The following is a 17,653-nucleotide window of genomic DNA, read 5'->3' as shown; positions in this document are numbered from 1 at the left end:
CAGGTGGTGAGTGAAGTAAAGTAGTGTCTGGTATACTGAGAAAGGCCAGTGGGTTAGTTCTTGAAGGAGTGGGACTTGGTGAGGCTTTTTAGTTTTTTTTTAAAAAATTGTTTATACAGTTCCCTGGTCAGGGCTTTGTACTTCTGTGATTAAGAAATGTTTGTATGTGTAAATGTCTGTATTAAGAAGCTGTGGGTAGGATAGGAGTTGGGTCTGGGAAACTTAATGCTCCCTGGCTTTAAGCCTCTTATCTGGTGAAATAGGATCCTATTTGTACCCCCCCACCCCCATAGTTAGAACTATTAAATGGCCTGTAGTAGTAGTGACACCTACTGCCTTTAAGAGAATCTCATGGCACAGAGTGGCTGGAAAAATCTTCTCCTTTTTTGAGAAGGAATCCTCCTGCTTTCTTTCTCATTAACTGTAGCAGAACTGAAATATTTTTTGCTTTTAAAAAAAAGCAGTGTCAATGTATTTAGCTCACTAGTCCTCTAAATATTCCTTGTTAATCTGAGGGCCCTGCTATTTCTTCTAGTCCCTCTCTGGAATAGAACACCACCCTTGTCTTTAGGGTGCTGTAACTTTTCCTTAAGGAACTTAGGTCTGAAGATACAGGTTTTCTTGCCCTTTTCAGGTAGATCTGATCATACCATGGCTTCTAATGGAAAAGACACAACTATGGCATCCCCAGAGCATGGGGAGGAAGAGCAACAGGTAGGTGCTCCCTCTTAAGCATTGCTGGTTCAACATGTGAATATGAACGATGGCTGGCTGTTACCTGGTAGCAGGCTTCACATATGGACATCTCGGTGTCTAGAGATTTGTGCAGTTGCTCTTCCAGATGCTGCAAAATACCCTGGTTTATAATGAGATTTAAAAATTCTTCTTGCCTTAGTTAACCTTGTGATCCAGTTTCAGTACTAATCCCAAAAGCAGCTGTTGGGCCTCTTCAGATTTTTGACCATTAAACAATCCTTTGATTGCGGCTAACACTTTTTCAAGTGGTTACACCCTTGATGTAAAGGTTCAGCCCCAGTGTAGAACATTGCCTCCCTGACTCACTGTTCTGTCCCTTGCCTCACTAGAATGTCTTGAGGAGGGTGGCCAGTCTACCTTTAGTCAACTCTGCCTATGATCTGGCTGCCACTGCCTATGCTTCCACCAAGGAGAGCCATCCCTATGTGAGGTCCATCTGTGACATAGCAGAGAAGGGAGTGACCTCCATAACCAATGCTGCAGTTAGCAGTGCACAGCCAGTTGTAACTAAACTTGAACCTGAGGGTGAGTAAAGCATATATGCAGACCTTTCTATTTGTATGGTACAATTTCTCAACAGTAAGCTCTAACACCTTGTTGGGAAGCTTCCATCTCTAAAACTCAGGTCCATGAAAATCAGTACTCCTTCAGTACTGGAGGAGAAGCTGGCAGTGGGGGTGGTGTTCCTATATAGGAACAATACAGTAGCCCATGCATCTAAGCTAACATCTCCTAGAGGCTAACAAAGGGCTTTGCTTATACTAATTACTATTGCTGAACCTGCCCTCACCTTCACTGTAGCCAGGAGGTGAGATTAGTGCTAAGCTCCTTTCCCTTTAAGAAGCAACACCCTTTGAAAGGTACCTAATTGCAAAATGAGATCTCCTCCTCATTCTGCAACCAGAGAGCCTCAAAATCTAGGCTGTCACCAATAGAAGTTGGTCCAACAAAATATTACCTCACTCACCTTGTCTAAATCTGGATCAACGTAGCTACAACACTGCAAACCAATTACAACTGCTAAACGTTTCTTAACCAGCTGCTTATCAAGCAATAGCTCAACGGCAATGGCTGTTCCCTGACTTGCTTCCTTCATGAGAACAGTTAGTTGGACTTATCGCAGCCAAAGCATTGCAAAAACTACTTGGTGCCTTCCAGAGGGATGTTAAATGTTTGATTAAAAAAGCTTCAGAGCTGTAAGACTATGGAGTGAGATGATTGCACTTTATTCAGAACATAAAAACCTCTCACTTGGTGAGGGAGCCTAGAAAGTAATGCCTAGAATGCTTGGGTAAGAGACTTCTGCAGTATGTATAGATGGGAGGAGAAAGTGTTCAGATGCTAGTCATAACTATCTTAATTCAGTTACCCAATTAGGATGCATGGGAGGAAGCATGGAACTATGAACTATTGAAGGGGACACTATCTTAAAAATTTTCCATGAGAGAGACTTCATAAGTTGGGGGAGAGGGAGGGAACCACCTTACATGGGGAAGGAAGGGGGAAATCTGCAGCCCCTACAACCCAGAACAATTGCTGCCTGAACATATTGGAGAACTGAAGCTCTCATTACAGATGTGAGCCAGAGTCTGTAAATATTACAATAGCAAAATTGACCAATTAAGAAACTGAACTCTGCTTTTTCTATAGGGACAACAGCAGAGGAGTGTGTTTCTGAAGTACCTGACAAAGTGGAGGAGAATCTACCAATCCTTCAACAGACTGCTGATGAGGTAACTTTCACCACCCTCTCACTAGACAAAACATCATGCCTTTCTGAAAGGGATGCCAATAATGGGATGCTTCCTCCAGCAGAGGTACACTCCATACTAAAAGTAGTCAAGAGGCAGGAGCTAGGGTCTAAATATAACTCTGGTCTGATGCTTAACAGCAAGATGCAGTTCTTCCCCTGAAGATTTGACCTATGGGGCAGAGCAGGTGGTAATCCCCTCCCCAACCTCAATCTCTGGGTAAATGTGGTGGTATTGCCCTGAATTACTGTACAATATCTTGCTTGATCACTCTTCTCTAGGCTACATCTGAAACACTGGAGTTGGCCTCTTCCAGACTGACAGATGTCAAGGAGACCATGATCAGAATGGTAGATATGACCAAAGAGGCTGTGCAGGACAGTATGAAGACCACCAAATCAGTGGTAACTGACAGCATGAGCACAGTTGTGGAATCAAGAATGGGCCAACTGGCCATAAGTGGAATGGAAGCAGTGCTGGAGAAATCTGAAGAGCTCTTGGATCACTATCTTCCCATGACAGATGATGAACTAGGTCAGAACACATGAATGACAGGCCTATTATCCCTAAAAGTTTAGGGTAATCCTCCCTTTGTGCCAAACTTCTCTCAAGGCTTCTCAATCTTATCCATCACCAAATGCAGGCTCATTCTACAGCCTTTTCATAGCTGAGACTTAAGACTTTAGTTGGTGGGCATGTAACCATGTAAAATGATTTGAGCAACAAGTGGGGACAGGGTGGTACTAGAAGGAATGATGGGCATGACTATTCATTAGAAGTCAGTCACTTGCAAAGTATGCAAAATCCTTAGTAATGCTGTATGGTATGTGGCCTTTTGTTTTTAAGGCTGAAGCTACCTCTGTGGTACTTGATGGGCGCTAAGACAAATGCTTGTTACAAGGGAGCTTAAGATTTAGCAGACCAGTATGGCTCGTACTCCTTTACCAATCTCTCAACCTGAGGGTGAACAACCTGAACTCTCTTCCCTCTAGCTGAACTTTCTGAATCTGTGGAAGGGGCTGAAGTGGCTTCAGCACAAGCACAAGAGCATCGGAGTTACTTCGTGCGTTTAGGTTCCCTGTCAACCAAACTTCGCCAACGTGCCTACCACTATTCCCTAAACAAGATGAGACATACCAGTCAAAGCATCAGAGAGGCTCTTTCCCAGCTTCATCAAACCATGGGACTGGTAGGAACTCCACTATCTCTCAAAACTGATGCCCTTCAGGGCAGGGAACACTCTAACCACACCTGTATAGAATGTGATGCAATGAGGCTTAGACCTCATTCATAGTTGGGTTATGTAACTGGACCCTTCTCCTCTTGATGCATTGAGCATACCACACTGTGGGGTGAAGACATGTCAAACAGTAGAACTAAATAATTGATGTGCATGTGACTCATCTCTTAATATGCTTAATCCACTTCTAGATTGAATACCTTAAGCAAGGTGTCTCTCTTCAAGAAGTCCAGGAGAAGTTCCATCACATATGGGTGAGCTGGAATAAGGAGCAGCCAAAAAGCAGTGAAATGAAGGATTTGGCAAAACCAGAGGTATGTACATTTGGGTGTGTGCATTGGGGGTGGCAGTGTCAGCTCTGGTCTGAAGTTAGCCACCCTGCAAGGCCAAGAATAATTGCATCTTTGGATAAGTAGCTCAAACTCGGGTGACTTTAGTTTTATTACATAAAGTTGTTCCCTTTTTGAGCATAATGAGTGGCTTCCTAGTTTAGACATCCCTGTGCCCAAGAAGCATAGTCGCTTTAGATTCATGCTTACTACTTTTGAAACTTCTGCCCAGCCTGAAAACTGATTGTAGATCATGGGGTTTGCAACCAGTGACACCTGCAAACTTGGCTCAGCTCAGAATAGAGATAAGTCATCTTACATGGCTTATTGCCACTTGTGCCTTCCCTAAGAGCCTCCATTGTCACAACTTGGCCTCTTTATCCTGAAAGATCATGGCAGACCTTGTTGGTGCCCATGGTCTTGCAATCAGTGGTCTGATGGAAGCATAACTTGCTGCCTTGCTACTGCCACTGCCTCAGGTGATATTGTAAGTCTGATCCTTATTGTGTTTAGAATATTCAAATTAAGCTATTTCTCCAACAGATGGAGTCTGAGACTTTGGCTATGTCCCGCAGCATTATCCAGCAGCTGCAGGATGCCTGCCAGATGCTAGTATCCAGCATTCAAGGTCTCCCCACCAACTTTCAGGAGAAGGTGAAACAGGTGTATCACAACATCGAAGAGCTTCATGCATCCTTTTCCACTGCCCATTCCTTCCAGGATCTCTCCAGCGGCCTCCTAACCCAGAGCCAGGAGATGGTGACCAAGGCCCAGGAACATGTAGATGAGCTGATGGCATATGTGATGGAGAATACTCCTCTGTCTTGGGTTGTGGGACCATTCATCCCATCTGGAAAGGTGTCTGCAGACTCGCTTGAACCACAAAACCAAGAAAATGAGGCTGAGGAAGCCTCCAAGTCTAAGGAGGACCTGTGACCTGGAGGACCTGAAACTTCAACTTCTAAGGAAGAAGGCAAATTCATTTAGTCTTCCTTCTGACTTCGTGTGTACTGTCATACTTCAGGAAAGACACCAGTGGCTAGTACTAGTATGCACTGTGCCTAAATCTCTACCAATTTCTGGAGGTGTTGTGTGACTGCTGTAATGTAGATCACTTCTCAGCTCAGATACTACTTGTTTGTGCTATCACTGTCTTCAAAATAAAATGCCACTGCATGTGAATGAAGGTCTAATCTGCTCTTTCTAGGAAGTGATTTCCAGTTCTATAGTAGACATCTGTGCCAGCAGTTAGTCATGCTATATGTAGCCTTGTTTGCCAATAGCAGCAACCATTGGCATTAGTGTGTAGACACTTAAAAGCCTGGGCAGCTTACCCCATATACCATAGAAATTAGAACCAAATCTAAAGCCTTAAGTATTTCTAGATGTGAACATGCTTTAGTTTCTGGTTATAACTTGCAACAGAGACATTCCTTTTGTTGCTCTCATGGCTGTGGTAGAATTGCACTTGGGATTTCAGGTAGCAACTTCTGAAAAGCACACAGTGCAGTTGGTTAAAATTCCTACCACTGTCTAGCCAACCTGGGCTAGACACTACCTGGGTTGCTCAGTCCTGGCCCCTGCCCCAGGAGAAAACAGGCCTGGGATTCCTCTGTCCATCTCAAAATAGGGCTGTCCCTAGAGGGGCTCTGGGACATAAATGTCACAGCCTATGAAATTGATTATTCTGATGGGGTATGTGCTAGTGTGTAATCTCAACCACCTATAAAATCACTTGGTCTGAATCAAGGCTGCACATTTCCATACTTATATCTGGAAATGTAAAAGGCTATACGTGCAATCTTCACCCTTAGGAAAGCAAGCCCTTTAAATCCATATCATAGGGTGACAAATATCAGGGGTAACATTATTTGGTTTTTTGAGAGTAGAGCTGGAGTCTGGTGGTACCTTAAAGGTAACAGATTTACTTGGGCATAAGCCCTTGTGGGTAAAGGACATCTGAAATGGTCCTTTACCCACAAAAGCTTATGGCCAAATCCATTGCATTTAAGGTACCACCAGGCTCCTCAACCCTTGTTATCAAAAGGTGAGTAACTCAGCTTTTCCCACAGCCTCAGACCTACCTGTCAAATAGGAAAGGCATCAATCACTGCTATGAAATAAAAAGCAAACCATACAGATTAAAATAAGAGCTTTTGAATTTCAACTGAAGGTGGTACAGTGCCCATAATACAGAGGATATGGGTTCTATTTAGTGCACCACATACCTTTAAGCACAAGGGCCCCCATTTTTTGCTTTCTAGGGTATTTAGGCATTGCTCCACTCAGCATTGCAGGACCTCCCACAACAACTTTCATTTACAAGTGATATAAGCACTAAGTGCTGAAGTCACTCATTGAAAATGAGACTTACAGTGCTGTCATATGGGTCTTGCAGAGCAGTGTTTTAAAAACTTTATTGGTCAGAGGCCCAGTTGTATTATTAAAGTGCCAAACTTGAGGGTGCTATGATAGGTGGTAAACAAGCTATGTCCTAGATACTGTGCTCTTCCCAGCCCTGCTACTCTAGAGTCATTTCTATGCTTAGTGCCTCTGTAAAAGGACTACATGCTACCACTTGTAAAATGGGGATAAGTTTCTGTAATCATGCAGTATACTGAAATCTACTAGTATTGAGTAACTAGCACAAGGGGGCCCAGTTGCAGCGGGGTAGCACACACAAGCCTCAACAGCAACTATTACAGCTGTGAATTTCCTAATGTGCTAAAGTTTGCACAATGTAGCTGTACCCAAAGTCAATGGGAGAGAAGCTGTTCCGGATGCATTTTTCTAAGTCCGCTCTTTCTACAGAGGGAAAACTGATCTAGTGGTTCTGGAATACCTACCTCCTATAAAAGCCACTGTGAATGCCTTGCCTACCCTAGAAAGGGAGATACAGCTTATTCCCGCAAGTTTGTTGAAAGTCCTACACTTTCAAATATAGATTACTATTACAATACAATCTGTACAGTGTTCACTTTATATATTTCTTACAAATATTTGCACTGAAAAATACTATTTCTTTTTAATTCACCTACAAGTACTGTAGTACAATCTCTTTATCAGGAAAGTGCAACTTACAAATGTAGACCTTTTTTGTTACATAACTGCTCTCAAACACAAAATCTAAAACTTTAGAGCCTACAAGTCCACTCACTCCTACTTCTTAGTCTGCTAATTGGAAAGACAAATTTGTTTACGTTTACAGGATATGCTGCTGCCTGCATCTTATTTACAATGTCACCTGAAAGTGAGAACATGGCACTTTTGTAGCTGGTGTTGCAAGGTATTTATGTTCCAGATATGCTAAACATTCATATGTCCCTTCATGCTTTGGCCACCATTGCAGAAGCTATGCTTTCAGGCTGATGATCGTTGTTAAATTATGTATTGAATTTGTGACTGAATTCCTTGGGAGAGAACTCTAGATCTTCAGCTCTATCTTATCCACGTTCTGCCATATATTTCCTGTTAGCAGTCTTAGATGATGACCCAGCACATTTGTTTTAAGAACACTTTCACTGCAGATTTGACAGAATGCAAAGAGGGTACCAATGTGAGATTTCTAAAACTAGCCACAGCACTTGACCCAAGATTTAAGAATCAGAAGTGCCTTCCAAAATCTTAGAGGGATGATATGGGCTGCACACTTTCAGAAATCTTAAAAGAGCAACACTCAGATGCAGAAACTATAGAACCCAAACCACCAAAAAGGAAAATCAACCTTCTGCTGGTGGCATCTGACTTGGATGATGAAAATGAACATGCATTCATCCACTCTGCTTTGGATAGTTATTGAGCAGAACCCGTCATCAGCATGGATGCATGTCCTATGGAAGATGAAGGGACATATGAATTTTTAGTGCATCTGGGACATAAATAGCTTGCAATGTCAGTTACAATAGTACCATGCAAACGCCCACTCTCACTTGTAGGTGACAAACAAGAAGCAGCCAGCATTATCTCCCGCAAATTGTATCCAAGTTTGTGTGTCTGAGCGATTGGCTGAAGTAGGACTGAGCAGATTTGTAGGAAAAAATTTTACATTGTTTTATTTTCAATGCAGTTATTTTTTGTACGTAATTCTACATTTGTAAATTCAACTGTCGTGATAAAGAGGTTGCACTACAGTGCTTGTATGAGGTGAATTGAAAAATACTATTTGTTCTTTACAGTGCAAATATTTGTAACAAAAATAAAGTGAGAAGTATTCTCTGTTGTAATTTAAATCAATATATTTGAAAATGTAGACACTTGCACAATACAGGCCTGCTTCTCCACTGCTCTGCACCTTGTGTAGTCATTTGCCCCTGTACACAGTGGGTGTGAAATGCTTCCACATCACAATGGTCGTGTAACCCAGCCTAACACAGTGGGGTGTTTTGTCCTCACCCCAGTAGCCAGGCCACCTAAAGAGTAAGAGTTTGCTAAGGAACCTGGATTCTTCAGCACAGGTAACAGAAGCTCAGTTTGACACAGGATGAAGAATCCTCGCTAGAGCTGGGTAAAATATTTTTTAATCATAAATTTGCCAAAAAATGCTTTTTTTCAGAACACAAGTTATTTGCAAATTCAAGTAAAAAATGGGGGAAAGAAATTGAAAAAGTCAAAACAGTTTGTTTTGGTCATTTCAGAATGAAATGTTTTGATTTTTCATTTATTCCATTTTGATGAGGAAAAACTGAAAAATAAAATGAGTTTTGATTTGAACTGATTGTTTTTAATTTTATTTTTTGTTCAGCCCCTGAAATGAAAAATTCATTATTTGCTCAGTACTGGTCTGCACACAAATATTTTAATGTTGCATGACAATGTTCAGTGGGAAAGGTGGCAGAATCTCAATCTAGTTGCCCACTTGGGATAAACATTTAAAAGGGAAGGGGATAGTGTAATGCTGACAAAGCCCAGTCTGCAGGATTGAACTGGGGATCTCTGGAGCTTAGTGCATGAGCCTCTACTGCATGAGCTAAAAGTTAACTAGCTATTAGCTGAGGCTGTAGAGCAGAGTCCTTAATTGCTCTCTCTTGAAGTGGTCTCGGTGCCACGCGCTGAGCCAGAACACCACACCCAGAAGATGTGTGGGTTACAATAGCACTACCATAAAAAGACTACAAGGGTGGGAATTAAGATGGATTCAGCACTGGTTCGGGTATCAAAATTAAACTAAAGAATCTCAGTTGCTTCTGGTTTATCCATGACTCTTTTGCTGCCCCAACTAACTGCACCAGAACCTTCCACCCCTTCAAAAATATCACAAGTAATGCCACGAAGTGGTTTGTGCCACAAGACTGTACAGTACAGTGAGCAAGAAGGAATCCAATGGGAAATTGCATTTTCATGTGATCATGCTCATTGTACAAATGTTTACAATTTCCTTGATATTTATCTGTATTGAAGAAACTGTCAGTGGAGAGGAGAGGCCTTTTCCTTAAGCATTACAAAATGCAGCCAGAAAGAACATGTGAGAAATGCAGCTTCATATGTTTAGAATGAACAGTAAAATATTTCCAAATTCAGTTACTTGGAAAGCTTTGTGCCTTGCGAGTTATATGCTAAAGTGGCAAAACCCCAAAACAGTCAGGGTGCATCAGAGGTCCCCTCAAGACTTACATTTCTGTGTCTCTTGCATTCTCTGGAGTGGCTGGTCTTCAAGTGCTAATGGAGCTAAGCTCTATCAATATAATATGACAACAGATTATGGAAAAAACCTTGAAAACGTGAAAAGAGCAAAAACGGACGCACAGGCATCTGCCTGCCTCTGCAGAGAGCCTGACACAGGAGCTCAGAGAGGCGTGAACTGCCCCATTCATCAAAGTGGGGTAACTCCGATGCCAAGTGATGGTGATATACATGTCTAGATTTTTAACTATTTCACTGCTGATCAAAGTAAGCAAGAAAAGAGAGGGAGGATTGGAGATCAGCCCGGGGTGGCATCTCATTTTCATGGTGAGAGTGGATGTTTTTAGGGAACTATTCACACTCCCATGGCCAATATCTGACCCTTGGGATGAAAAGACCAGATGTCACCAATCCCACAGAGCCCAGCTAGGCATTTACCTGTTGAAATCCTGGGAAGGTGGGTGGGCGCACACCAAGAACAGCGAGGGACAAGTGGGGGGTAAAGAGTTACCTCCCTTGGTATGGATGCTGCTTCTCCCTCTGCAGGAGGCGGGGGGCAGGCACAGGCAGACATCACTGTCTCAGTTCTATTCAATGGATAATCTCAAGCTTTTCTTTGCAGCCATGTGAGGTAGAAACATTTATTTTTAAATAACAGCTGAGATTGACATAATCACATGACTGGGATCCAGGCATGTGGCTATTGTGCCTCCATCTTAATCTGGTCATATCCAGTGGTGTAGCTGAACCTTACAGAGAGCCCAAAGGGGAACCCGACAGAGCATGTGTGCTCATGTTCTTTACACCTGCACAATCTGCTATAAGTAGCATCTCATATAGGCAGAGCTTGGATTGTGGGCAGGACTTGGGACAGTACCACCACCTTTCTTCCAGTTCAATCCAATTCCAATTCAAACTCTGAGGGAGAACAACGAAGGGGTGACAAAAGGATAAACACTCTTTTCTCCCACCCTTCCCTGAAACAGAAAGTGGCACACGTTCCCTTTTTTCTGAAAGGGGGATGAAGGTGGAGAAGTGCAAGTTCTTCCAGTTACCCTACCTAACTCTTGTTCCCAACAAAATGCTTCACTATCTATCTAAGGTATTTCTATAGCCCTGATTGCCAGAGTATCTGAGCACTTCACAAAACTTCTATGAAGCATGGAAGCCATATTATCCCCACTATACAGAGGGGAAACTGAGGCATCAAGAGGCCTTGTACAAGGTTACACAGGAAGTCTGTGGTAGAGCATAAAATTGAACCCAGCTCAAATCCTAGGCTAGTATTCTAACCACTGGAAAAAACTACCTGTCTCCAATATGCCACTCCTTGTTCCAATGTGCCAGTTTTTTACTTTGAAACTATGGCCAACATGCAGGTGAAGCAGACACATTGCTATCTGCAACCTTACTGCCAGAGATGGTCTATATTTGGCTGATTTTTTATTTGTTCGGGGTTTTTTATGTTTTTTTTTTAGATTTTTCATAAAATGAAAAGTTCCATTTCAATTTTTTACTCTTTTCTCTACCTTTTAAAAAAAAACACCACTTTTCTCTCCCTTTTCCCATTTTTGAAAATGTTACCCATCCTAACTAGCAACTGTTTCTAGGTAGGCTGTGGATTCAAAGTGAGTTCAGCTGGATGACAGCAAAGACCCAGTGCAGTTAATTGGAATCACCTTTGGGGAATAACTCACTCCCAATCTTTGCAGTCCCCAAAGAATTTGCATTCTCCTATTGGTTAGCAAAGCCTTCTTTTCACTGATTACCTGAACTGTCAGTCCTGAGTATTTCACTCCCTTTCCTCACAATTACATCACCAGGGGTGTATAAAATCTGACCAGGTGGTGAGTGAAATAAAGCAGTGTCTGGAGTACTGAGAAAGGTCAGTAAGTCATTCCTTGAAGGAGTGGGACTTGTTGGTAAGGCTTTTTAGGTTTTTTTAAAATTGTTTATACAATTTCTTGGGTAGGGTTTTGTACTTCTGTGACTAAGAAATGTTTGGATGACTAAATATCTGTATTAAGAAGCTGTGGGTAGGACAGAAGTTGAGTCTGGGGAACTTAATACTTCCTGGCTTTAAGCCTGTTAGCTGGTGAGACAGGATCCCATTCTTCCTTCTCTCACCCCCACCTCCTCATAGTTAGAACTATTAAATGGCCTTTAGTAGTAGTGACACCTACTGCCTTTAATAGAATCTCCTGGCACAGAGTGGTTGAAAAATCTTCTATTTTTTGAGAAGGAATCCTCCTGCTTGCTTTCTCCTTAGCTGTAGCAGAACTGAAATATTTCCTGCTTTTAAAAAAGCAGTGACAATGTATTTAGCTCACTAGTCCTCTAAATAGTTATAATCTGATGAGAACCCTGCCATTTCTTCTAGTCCCTCTCTGGAGTAGAACACCACCCTTGTCTTTAGGGTGCTGTAACTTTTCCTTAAGGAACTTAACCTGTATCTTCAGGCCTTTCTTCTTGCCCTTTTCAGGTAGATCTGATCATACCATGGCTTCTAATGGAAAAGACACAACTATGGCATCCCCAGATCATGGGGAGGAAGAGCAACAGGTAGGTGCTCCCTCTTAAGCAATGCTGGTTCAACATGTGACTATGAAAGATGACTGGCTGTTACCTGGTAGCAGGCATCACATATGTACATCTCGGTGTCTAGAGATTTGTGCAGTTGCTCTTCCAGATGCTGCAAAATAGCCTGGTTTATAATGAGATTTAAAAATTCTTCTTGCCTTAGTTAACCTTGTGATCCAGTTTCAGTACTAACCCCAAAAGCAGCTGTTGGGCCTCTTCAGATTTTTGACCATTAAGCAATCCTTTGATTGGGGCCAACACATCAAGTGGTTACACCCTTGATGTAAAGGTTCAGCCCCAGTGTAGAACATGGCCTCCCTGACTCACTGTTCTGTCCCTTGCCTCACTAGAATGTCTTGAGGAGGGTGGCCAGTCTACCTTTAGTCAACTCTGCCTATGATCTGGCTGCCACTGCCTATGCTTCCACCAAGGAGAGCCATCCCTATGTGAGGTCCATCTGTGACATGGCAGAGAAGGGAGTGACCTCCATAACCAATGCTGCAGTTAGCAGTGTACAGCCAGTTGTAACTAAACTTGAACCTGAGGGTGAGTAAAGCATATATGCAGACCTTTCTATTTGTATAGTAAAATTTCTCAACAGTAAGCTCTAACACCTTGTTGGGAAGCTTCCATGTCTAAAACTCAGGTCCATGAAAATCAGTACTGGAGGAGAAGCTGGCAGTGGGGGTGGTGTTCCTATATAGGAACAATACAGTAGCCCATGCATGTAAGCAACATTTGCTAGAAGCTAACAAAGGGCTTTGCTTACACGAATTAGCATTGCTGAGCCTGCCCTCACCTTCATTGTAGCCAGGAGGTGAGATTAGTGCTAAGCTCGCTCCCTTTAAGGAGCAACACCCTTTGAAAGGTACCTAATCTCAAAATGCAACCAGAGAGGCTCAATCTAGGCTGTCACCAACAGAAGTTGGTCCAACAAAATATTATCTCACTCACCTTGTCTAATATCTCTAGACCAACATGGCTACAACAACACTGCAAACAAACAACTGCTAAACTTTTTTTAACTAGCTGCTTATCAGGCAATAGCTCAACAGCAATGGCTGCTCCCTGACTTGCTTCCTTCATGAGAATAGTTAGTTGGACTTATCGCAGCCAAGGCATTGCAAAAACTTCTTGGTGCCTTCCAGAGGGATGTTAAATGTTTGATAAAAAAGCTTCAGAGCTGTAAGACTATGGAGTGAGATGATTGCACTTTATTCAGAACATAAAAACCTTTCACTTGGTGAGGTAGCCTGGAAAGTAATGCCTAGAATGCTTGGGTAAGAGACTTCTGCAGTAAGTATAGATGGGATGAGAAAGTGTTCAGATGCTAGTCATAACTATCTTAATTCAGTTGCCCAATTAGGATGCATGGGAGGAAGCATGGAACGATGAACTATTGAAGGGGACACTATTTCTCATGGAAAATTTTTACAAAAGAGCTCATCTCTTGAGGGAGAGGGAGGGAACCACCTTACATGGGGAAGGAAGGGGGGAAATATGCAGCCCCTACAACCCAGAACAATTGCTGCCTGAACATATTGGAGAACTGAAGCTCTCATTACAGATGTGAGCCAGAGTCTGTAAATATTACAATAGCAAAATTGACCAATTAAGAAACTGAACTCTGCTTTTTCTATAGGGACAACAGCAGAGGAGTGTGTTTCTGAAGTACCTGACAAAGTGGAGGAGAATCTACCAACCCTTCAACAGACTGCTGATGAGGTAACTTTCACCACCCTCTCACTAGACAAAACATGATGCCAATAATGGGATGCTTCCTCCAGCAGAGGTACACTCCATACTAAAAGTGGTCAAGAGGCAGGAGCTAGGGACTATATATAACTCTGGTCTGATGCTTAACAGCATGATGCAGTTCTTCCCCTCAAGATTTGACCTATGGGGCAGAGCAGGTGGTAATCCCCTCCCCAACCTCAATCTCTGGGTAAATGTGGTGGTATCACCCTGAATTACTGTACAATATCTTGCTTGATCACTCTCCTCTAGGCTACATCTGAAACACTGGAGTTGGCCTCTTCCAGACTGACAGATGTCAAGGAGACCATGATCAGAATGGTAGATATGACCAAAGAGGCTGTGCAGGACAGTATGAAGACCACCAAATCAGTGGTAACTGACAGCATGAGCACAGTTGTGGAATCAAGAATGGGCCAACTGGCCATAAGTGGAATGGAAGCAGTGCTGGAGAAATCTGAAGAGCTCTTGGATCACTATCTTCCCATGACAGATGATGAACTAGGTCAGAACACATGAATGACAGGCCTATTATCCCTAAAAGTTTAGGGTAATCCTCCCTTTGTGCCAAACTTCTCTCAAGGCTTCTCAATCTTATCCATCACCAAATGCAGGCTCATTCTACAGCCTTTTCATAGCTGAGACTTAAGACTTTAGTTGGTGGGCATGTAACCATGTAAAATGATTTGAGCAACAAGTGGGGACAGGGTGGTACTAGAAGGAATGATGGGCATGACTATTCATTAGAAGTCAGTCACTTGCAAAGTATGCAAAATCCTTAGTAATGCTGTATGGTATGTGGCCTTTTGTTTTAAGGCTGAAGCTACCTCTGTGGTACTTGATGGGTGCTAAAACAAATGCTTGTTACAAGGGAGCTTAAGATTTAGCAGACCAGTATGGCTTGTACTCCTTTACCAATCTCTCAACCTGAGGGTGAACAACCTGAACTCTCTTCCCTCTAGCTGTACTTGCTGAATCTGTGGAAGGGGCTGAAGTGGCTTCAGCACAACCACAAGAGCATCGGAGTTACTTCGTGCGTTTAGGTTCCCTGTCAACCAAACTTCGCCAACGTGCCTACCACTATTCCCTAAACAAGATGAGACATACCAGTCAAAGCATCAGAGAGGCTCTTTCCCAGCTCCATCAAACCATGGGACTGGTAGGAACTCCACTATATCTCAAAACTGATGCCCTTCAGGGCAGGGAACACTCTAACCACACCTGTATAGAATGTGATACAATGAGGCTTAGACCTCATTCATAGTTGGGTTATGTAACTAGACCCTTCTCCTCTTGATGCATTGAGCATACCACACTGTGGTGAAGGCATATCAAACAGTGGAACTAAATAATTGATGTGCAAGTGTCATCTCTCAATATGCTTAATCCACTTCTAGATTGAATACCTTAAGCAAGGTGTCTCTCTCCAAGAAGTCCAGGAGAAGTTCCATCACATATGGGTGAGCTGGAATAAGGAGCAGCCAAAAAGCAGTGAAATGAAGGATTTGGCAAAACCAGAGGTATGTACATTTGGGGGTGGCAGTGTCAGCTCTGGTCTGAAGCTAGCCACCCTGCAAGGCCAAGAATAATTGCATCTTTGGATAAGTAGCTCAAACTCAGGTGACTTTAGTTTTATTACAAAAAGTTGTTCCCTTTTTGAGCATAATGAGTGGCTTCCTAGTTTAGACATCCCTAAAGTGATGTCATACCAGCAAGGTCTGTGCCCAAGAAGCATAGTCACTTGAGATTCATGCTTACTACTTTTTAAACCTCTGCCCAGCCTGAAAACTGATTGACAACCCATGATCTACAATCAGTGACATGCCTGTTAACTTGGCTTAGGTCAGAATAGAGCTAAGCCATCTTACATGGCTTATTGCCTCTGTTAGCTGCCATTGTCACAAGTGGCTTCTTTTAGGGAAGGCACAACTTGGCCTCTTTCTTTATCCTGAAAGATCATGGCACACCCATTGCAGACCTTGTTGGTGCCCATGGTCTTTCCATCAGACTGCTGTGATTGCAGCATAACTTGCTGCCTTACAACATCACCTGTGGCAATAGCAAGTCTGATCCTCATTGTGTTTTGAACATTAGAATTAAGCTTCTATTTCTCCAACAGATGGAGTCCGAGACTTTGGCTATGTCCCGTAGCATTATCCAGCAGCTGCAGGATGCTTGCCAGATGCTAGTATCCAGCATTCAAGGTCTCCCCACCAACTTCCAGGAGAAGGTGAAACAGGTGTATCGCAACATTGAAGAGCTTCATGCATCCTTCTCCACTGCCCATTCCTTCCAGGATCTCTCCAGCAGCCTCCTAACCCAGAGCCAGGAGATGGTGACCAAGGCCCAGGAACATGTAGATGAGCTGATGGCATATGTGATGGAGAATACTCCTCTGTCTTGGGTTGTGGGACCATTCATCCCATCTGGAAAGGTGTCTGCAGACTCCCTTGAACCACAAGAAAATGAGGCTGAGGAAGCCTCCAAGTCTAAGGAGGACCTGTGACCTGGAGGACCTGAAACTTCAACTTCTAAGGAAGAAGACGACTAAATGAATTTGCCTTCTGACTTCATGTGTACTGTCATACTTCAGGAAAGACACCAGTGGCTAGTACTAGTATGCACTGTGCCTAAATCTCTACCAATTTCTGGAGGTGTTGTGTGACTGCTATAATGTAGATCACTTCTCAGCTCAGATACTACTTGTTTGTGCTATCACGGTCTTCAAAATAAAATGCCACTGCATTTGAATGAAGGTCTAATCTGCTCTTTCTAGGAAGTGATTTCCAGTTCTATAGTAGACATCTGTGACTGCAATTAGTCATGCTATATGTAGCCTTGTTTGCCATAGCCGCAACCACTGGCATTAGTGTGTAGACATTTAAAGCCTGGGAAGCTTACCCTATATACCATAGAACCAAATCTAGAACTTACAAATTAAGGCTCTAGATCAACTACTCACCTGTAAACATGCTTTAGTTTCTGGTTATAACTTGCAACAGACATTCCTTTTGTTGCTCTCATGGCTGTGGTAGAATTGCACTTGGGATTTCAGGTAGCAACTTCTGAAAAGCACACAGTGCATTTGGTTAAAATTCCTACCACTGTCTAGCCAACCTGGGCTAGACACTACCTGGGTTGCTCAGTCCTGGCCCCTGCCCCAGGAGAGAACAGGCCTGGGATTCCTTTGTCCATCTCAAAATAGGGCTGTCCCTAGAGGGGCTTTAGGGCATAAATGTCACAGCCTATAAAATATTGGTGGTTCTGGTGGGTGGATGTATTTCAACCACCTATAAAATCACTGAGTCAGTATCAAGGCTGCATATTTCAGCACTTCACAGCTGGAAATGTGAAAGGTTGTAGATGCAATCTTCACCCTTAGGAAAGCAGGCCCTTTAAATCTACATCATAGAGTGACAAGTGTCTGCTTTTCTGTGGGTACAGGCTTTCTGGTGGTACCTTAAAGGCAACATTTATTTGGGCATAAGCTTTTGTGGGTAAAAGATCATTTCAGATGCAGCCTCAACCCTTTTTCTCATCAAAGGGTGAGTGAGTCAGCTTTTCCCATAGCCTCAGACCTACCTGTCAAAGGCATCAATCACTTGCTTAGTATTTTTCATACA

At 42.9% G+C, this 17,653-nt stretch overlaps 2 protein-coding genes across 3 annotated transcripts; both read left to right on the top strand.

The window, feature by feature from the left end:
• Nucleotides 1-5,258, top strand: LOC120408362 (perilipin-3-like). The gene is made up of 8 exons (XM_039545214.1): nt 1-78; nt 635-714; nt 1,086-1,281; nt 2,407-2,489; nt 2,789-3,041; nt 3,500-3,696; nt 3,939-4,061; nt 4,620-5,258. The coding sequence occupies exons 2-8, from the start codon at nt 652-654 to the stop codon at nt 5,010-5,012; spliced, it is 1,308 nt and encodes a 435-aa protein (XP_039401148.1). The 5' UTR covers nt 1-78; nt 635-651; the 3' UTR covers nt 5,013-5,258.
• A 6,241-nt stretch (nt 5,259-11,499) lies between these two features.
• LOC120408385 (perilipin-3-like) lies at nt 11,500-16,537 on the top strand. 2 transcript variants are annotated; one of them, XM_039545245.1, is made up of 8 exons: nt 11,500-11,580; nt 12,178-12,257; nt 12,626-12,821; nt 13,918-14,000; nt 14,283-14,535; nt 14,993-15,189; nt 15,428-15,550; nt 16,150-16,537. In XM_039545245.1, the coding sequence occupies exons 2-8, from the start codon at nt 12,195-12,197 to the stop codon at nt 16,534-16,536; spliced, it is 1,302 nt and encodes a 433-aa protein (XP_039401179.1). In that variant the 5' UTR covers nt 11,500-11,580; nt 12,178-12,194; the 3' UTR covers nt 16,537. The 2 variants fall into 2 exon arrangements, with proteins under 2 accessions (XP_039401179.1, XP_039401189.1); XM_039545255.1 differs by having other exon boundaries at nt 11,545-11,617.
• Nucleotides 16,538-17,653: the final 1,116 nt, after the last annotated feature.

This window comes from Mauremys reevesii, linkage group 1, assembly GCF_016161935.1.
Source record: "Mauremys reevesii isolate NIE-2019 linkage group 1, ASM1616193v1, whole genome shotgun sequence".
In the NCBI taxonomy this organism is placed as follows: Eukaryota; Metazoa; Chordata; order Testudines; family Geoemydidae; genus Mauremys; species Mauremys reevesii.
The sequence above is the reverse complement of the archived record's forward strand: the minus strand, read 5'-3'. Positions and strand labels throughout refer to the sequence as shown.

Excerpts from the sequence above, each read along its gene's own strand:
- LOC120408385 (XM_039545245.1), top strand. The coding sequence starts at position 12,195 with ATGGCTTCTAATGGAAAAGACACAACTATGGCATCCCCAGATCATGGG. Across the intron at positions 14,001-14,282 it reads TTCAACAGACTGCTGATGAG|GCTACATCTGAAACACTGGA; the intron begins GTAACTTTCACC and ends ACTCTCCTCTAG. Across the intron at positions 15,551-16,149 it reads AGGATTTGGCAAAACCAGAG|ATGGAGTCCGAGACTTTGGC; the intron begins GTATGTACATTT and ends TTTCTCCAACAG.
- LOC120408362 (XM_039545214.1), top strand. The coding sequence starts at position 652 with ATGGCTTCTAATGGAAAAGACACAACTATGGCATCCCCAGAGCATGGG. Across the intron at positions 1,282-2,406 it reads AACTAAACTTGAACCTGAGG|GGACAACAGCAGAGGAGTGT; the intron begins GTGAGTAAAGCA and ends CTTTTTCTATAG. Across the intron at positions 3,042-3,499 it reads CATGACAGATGATGAACTAG|CTGAACTTTCTGAATCTGTG; the intron begins GTCAGAACACAT and ends TCTTCCCTCTAG.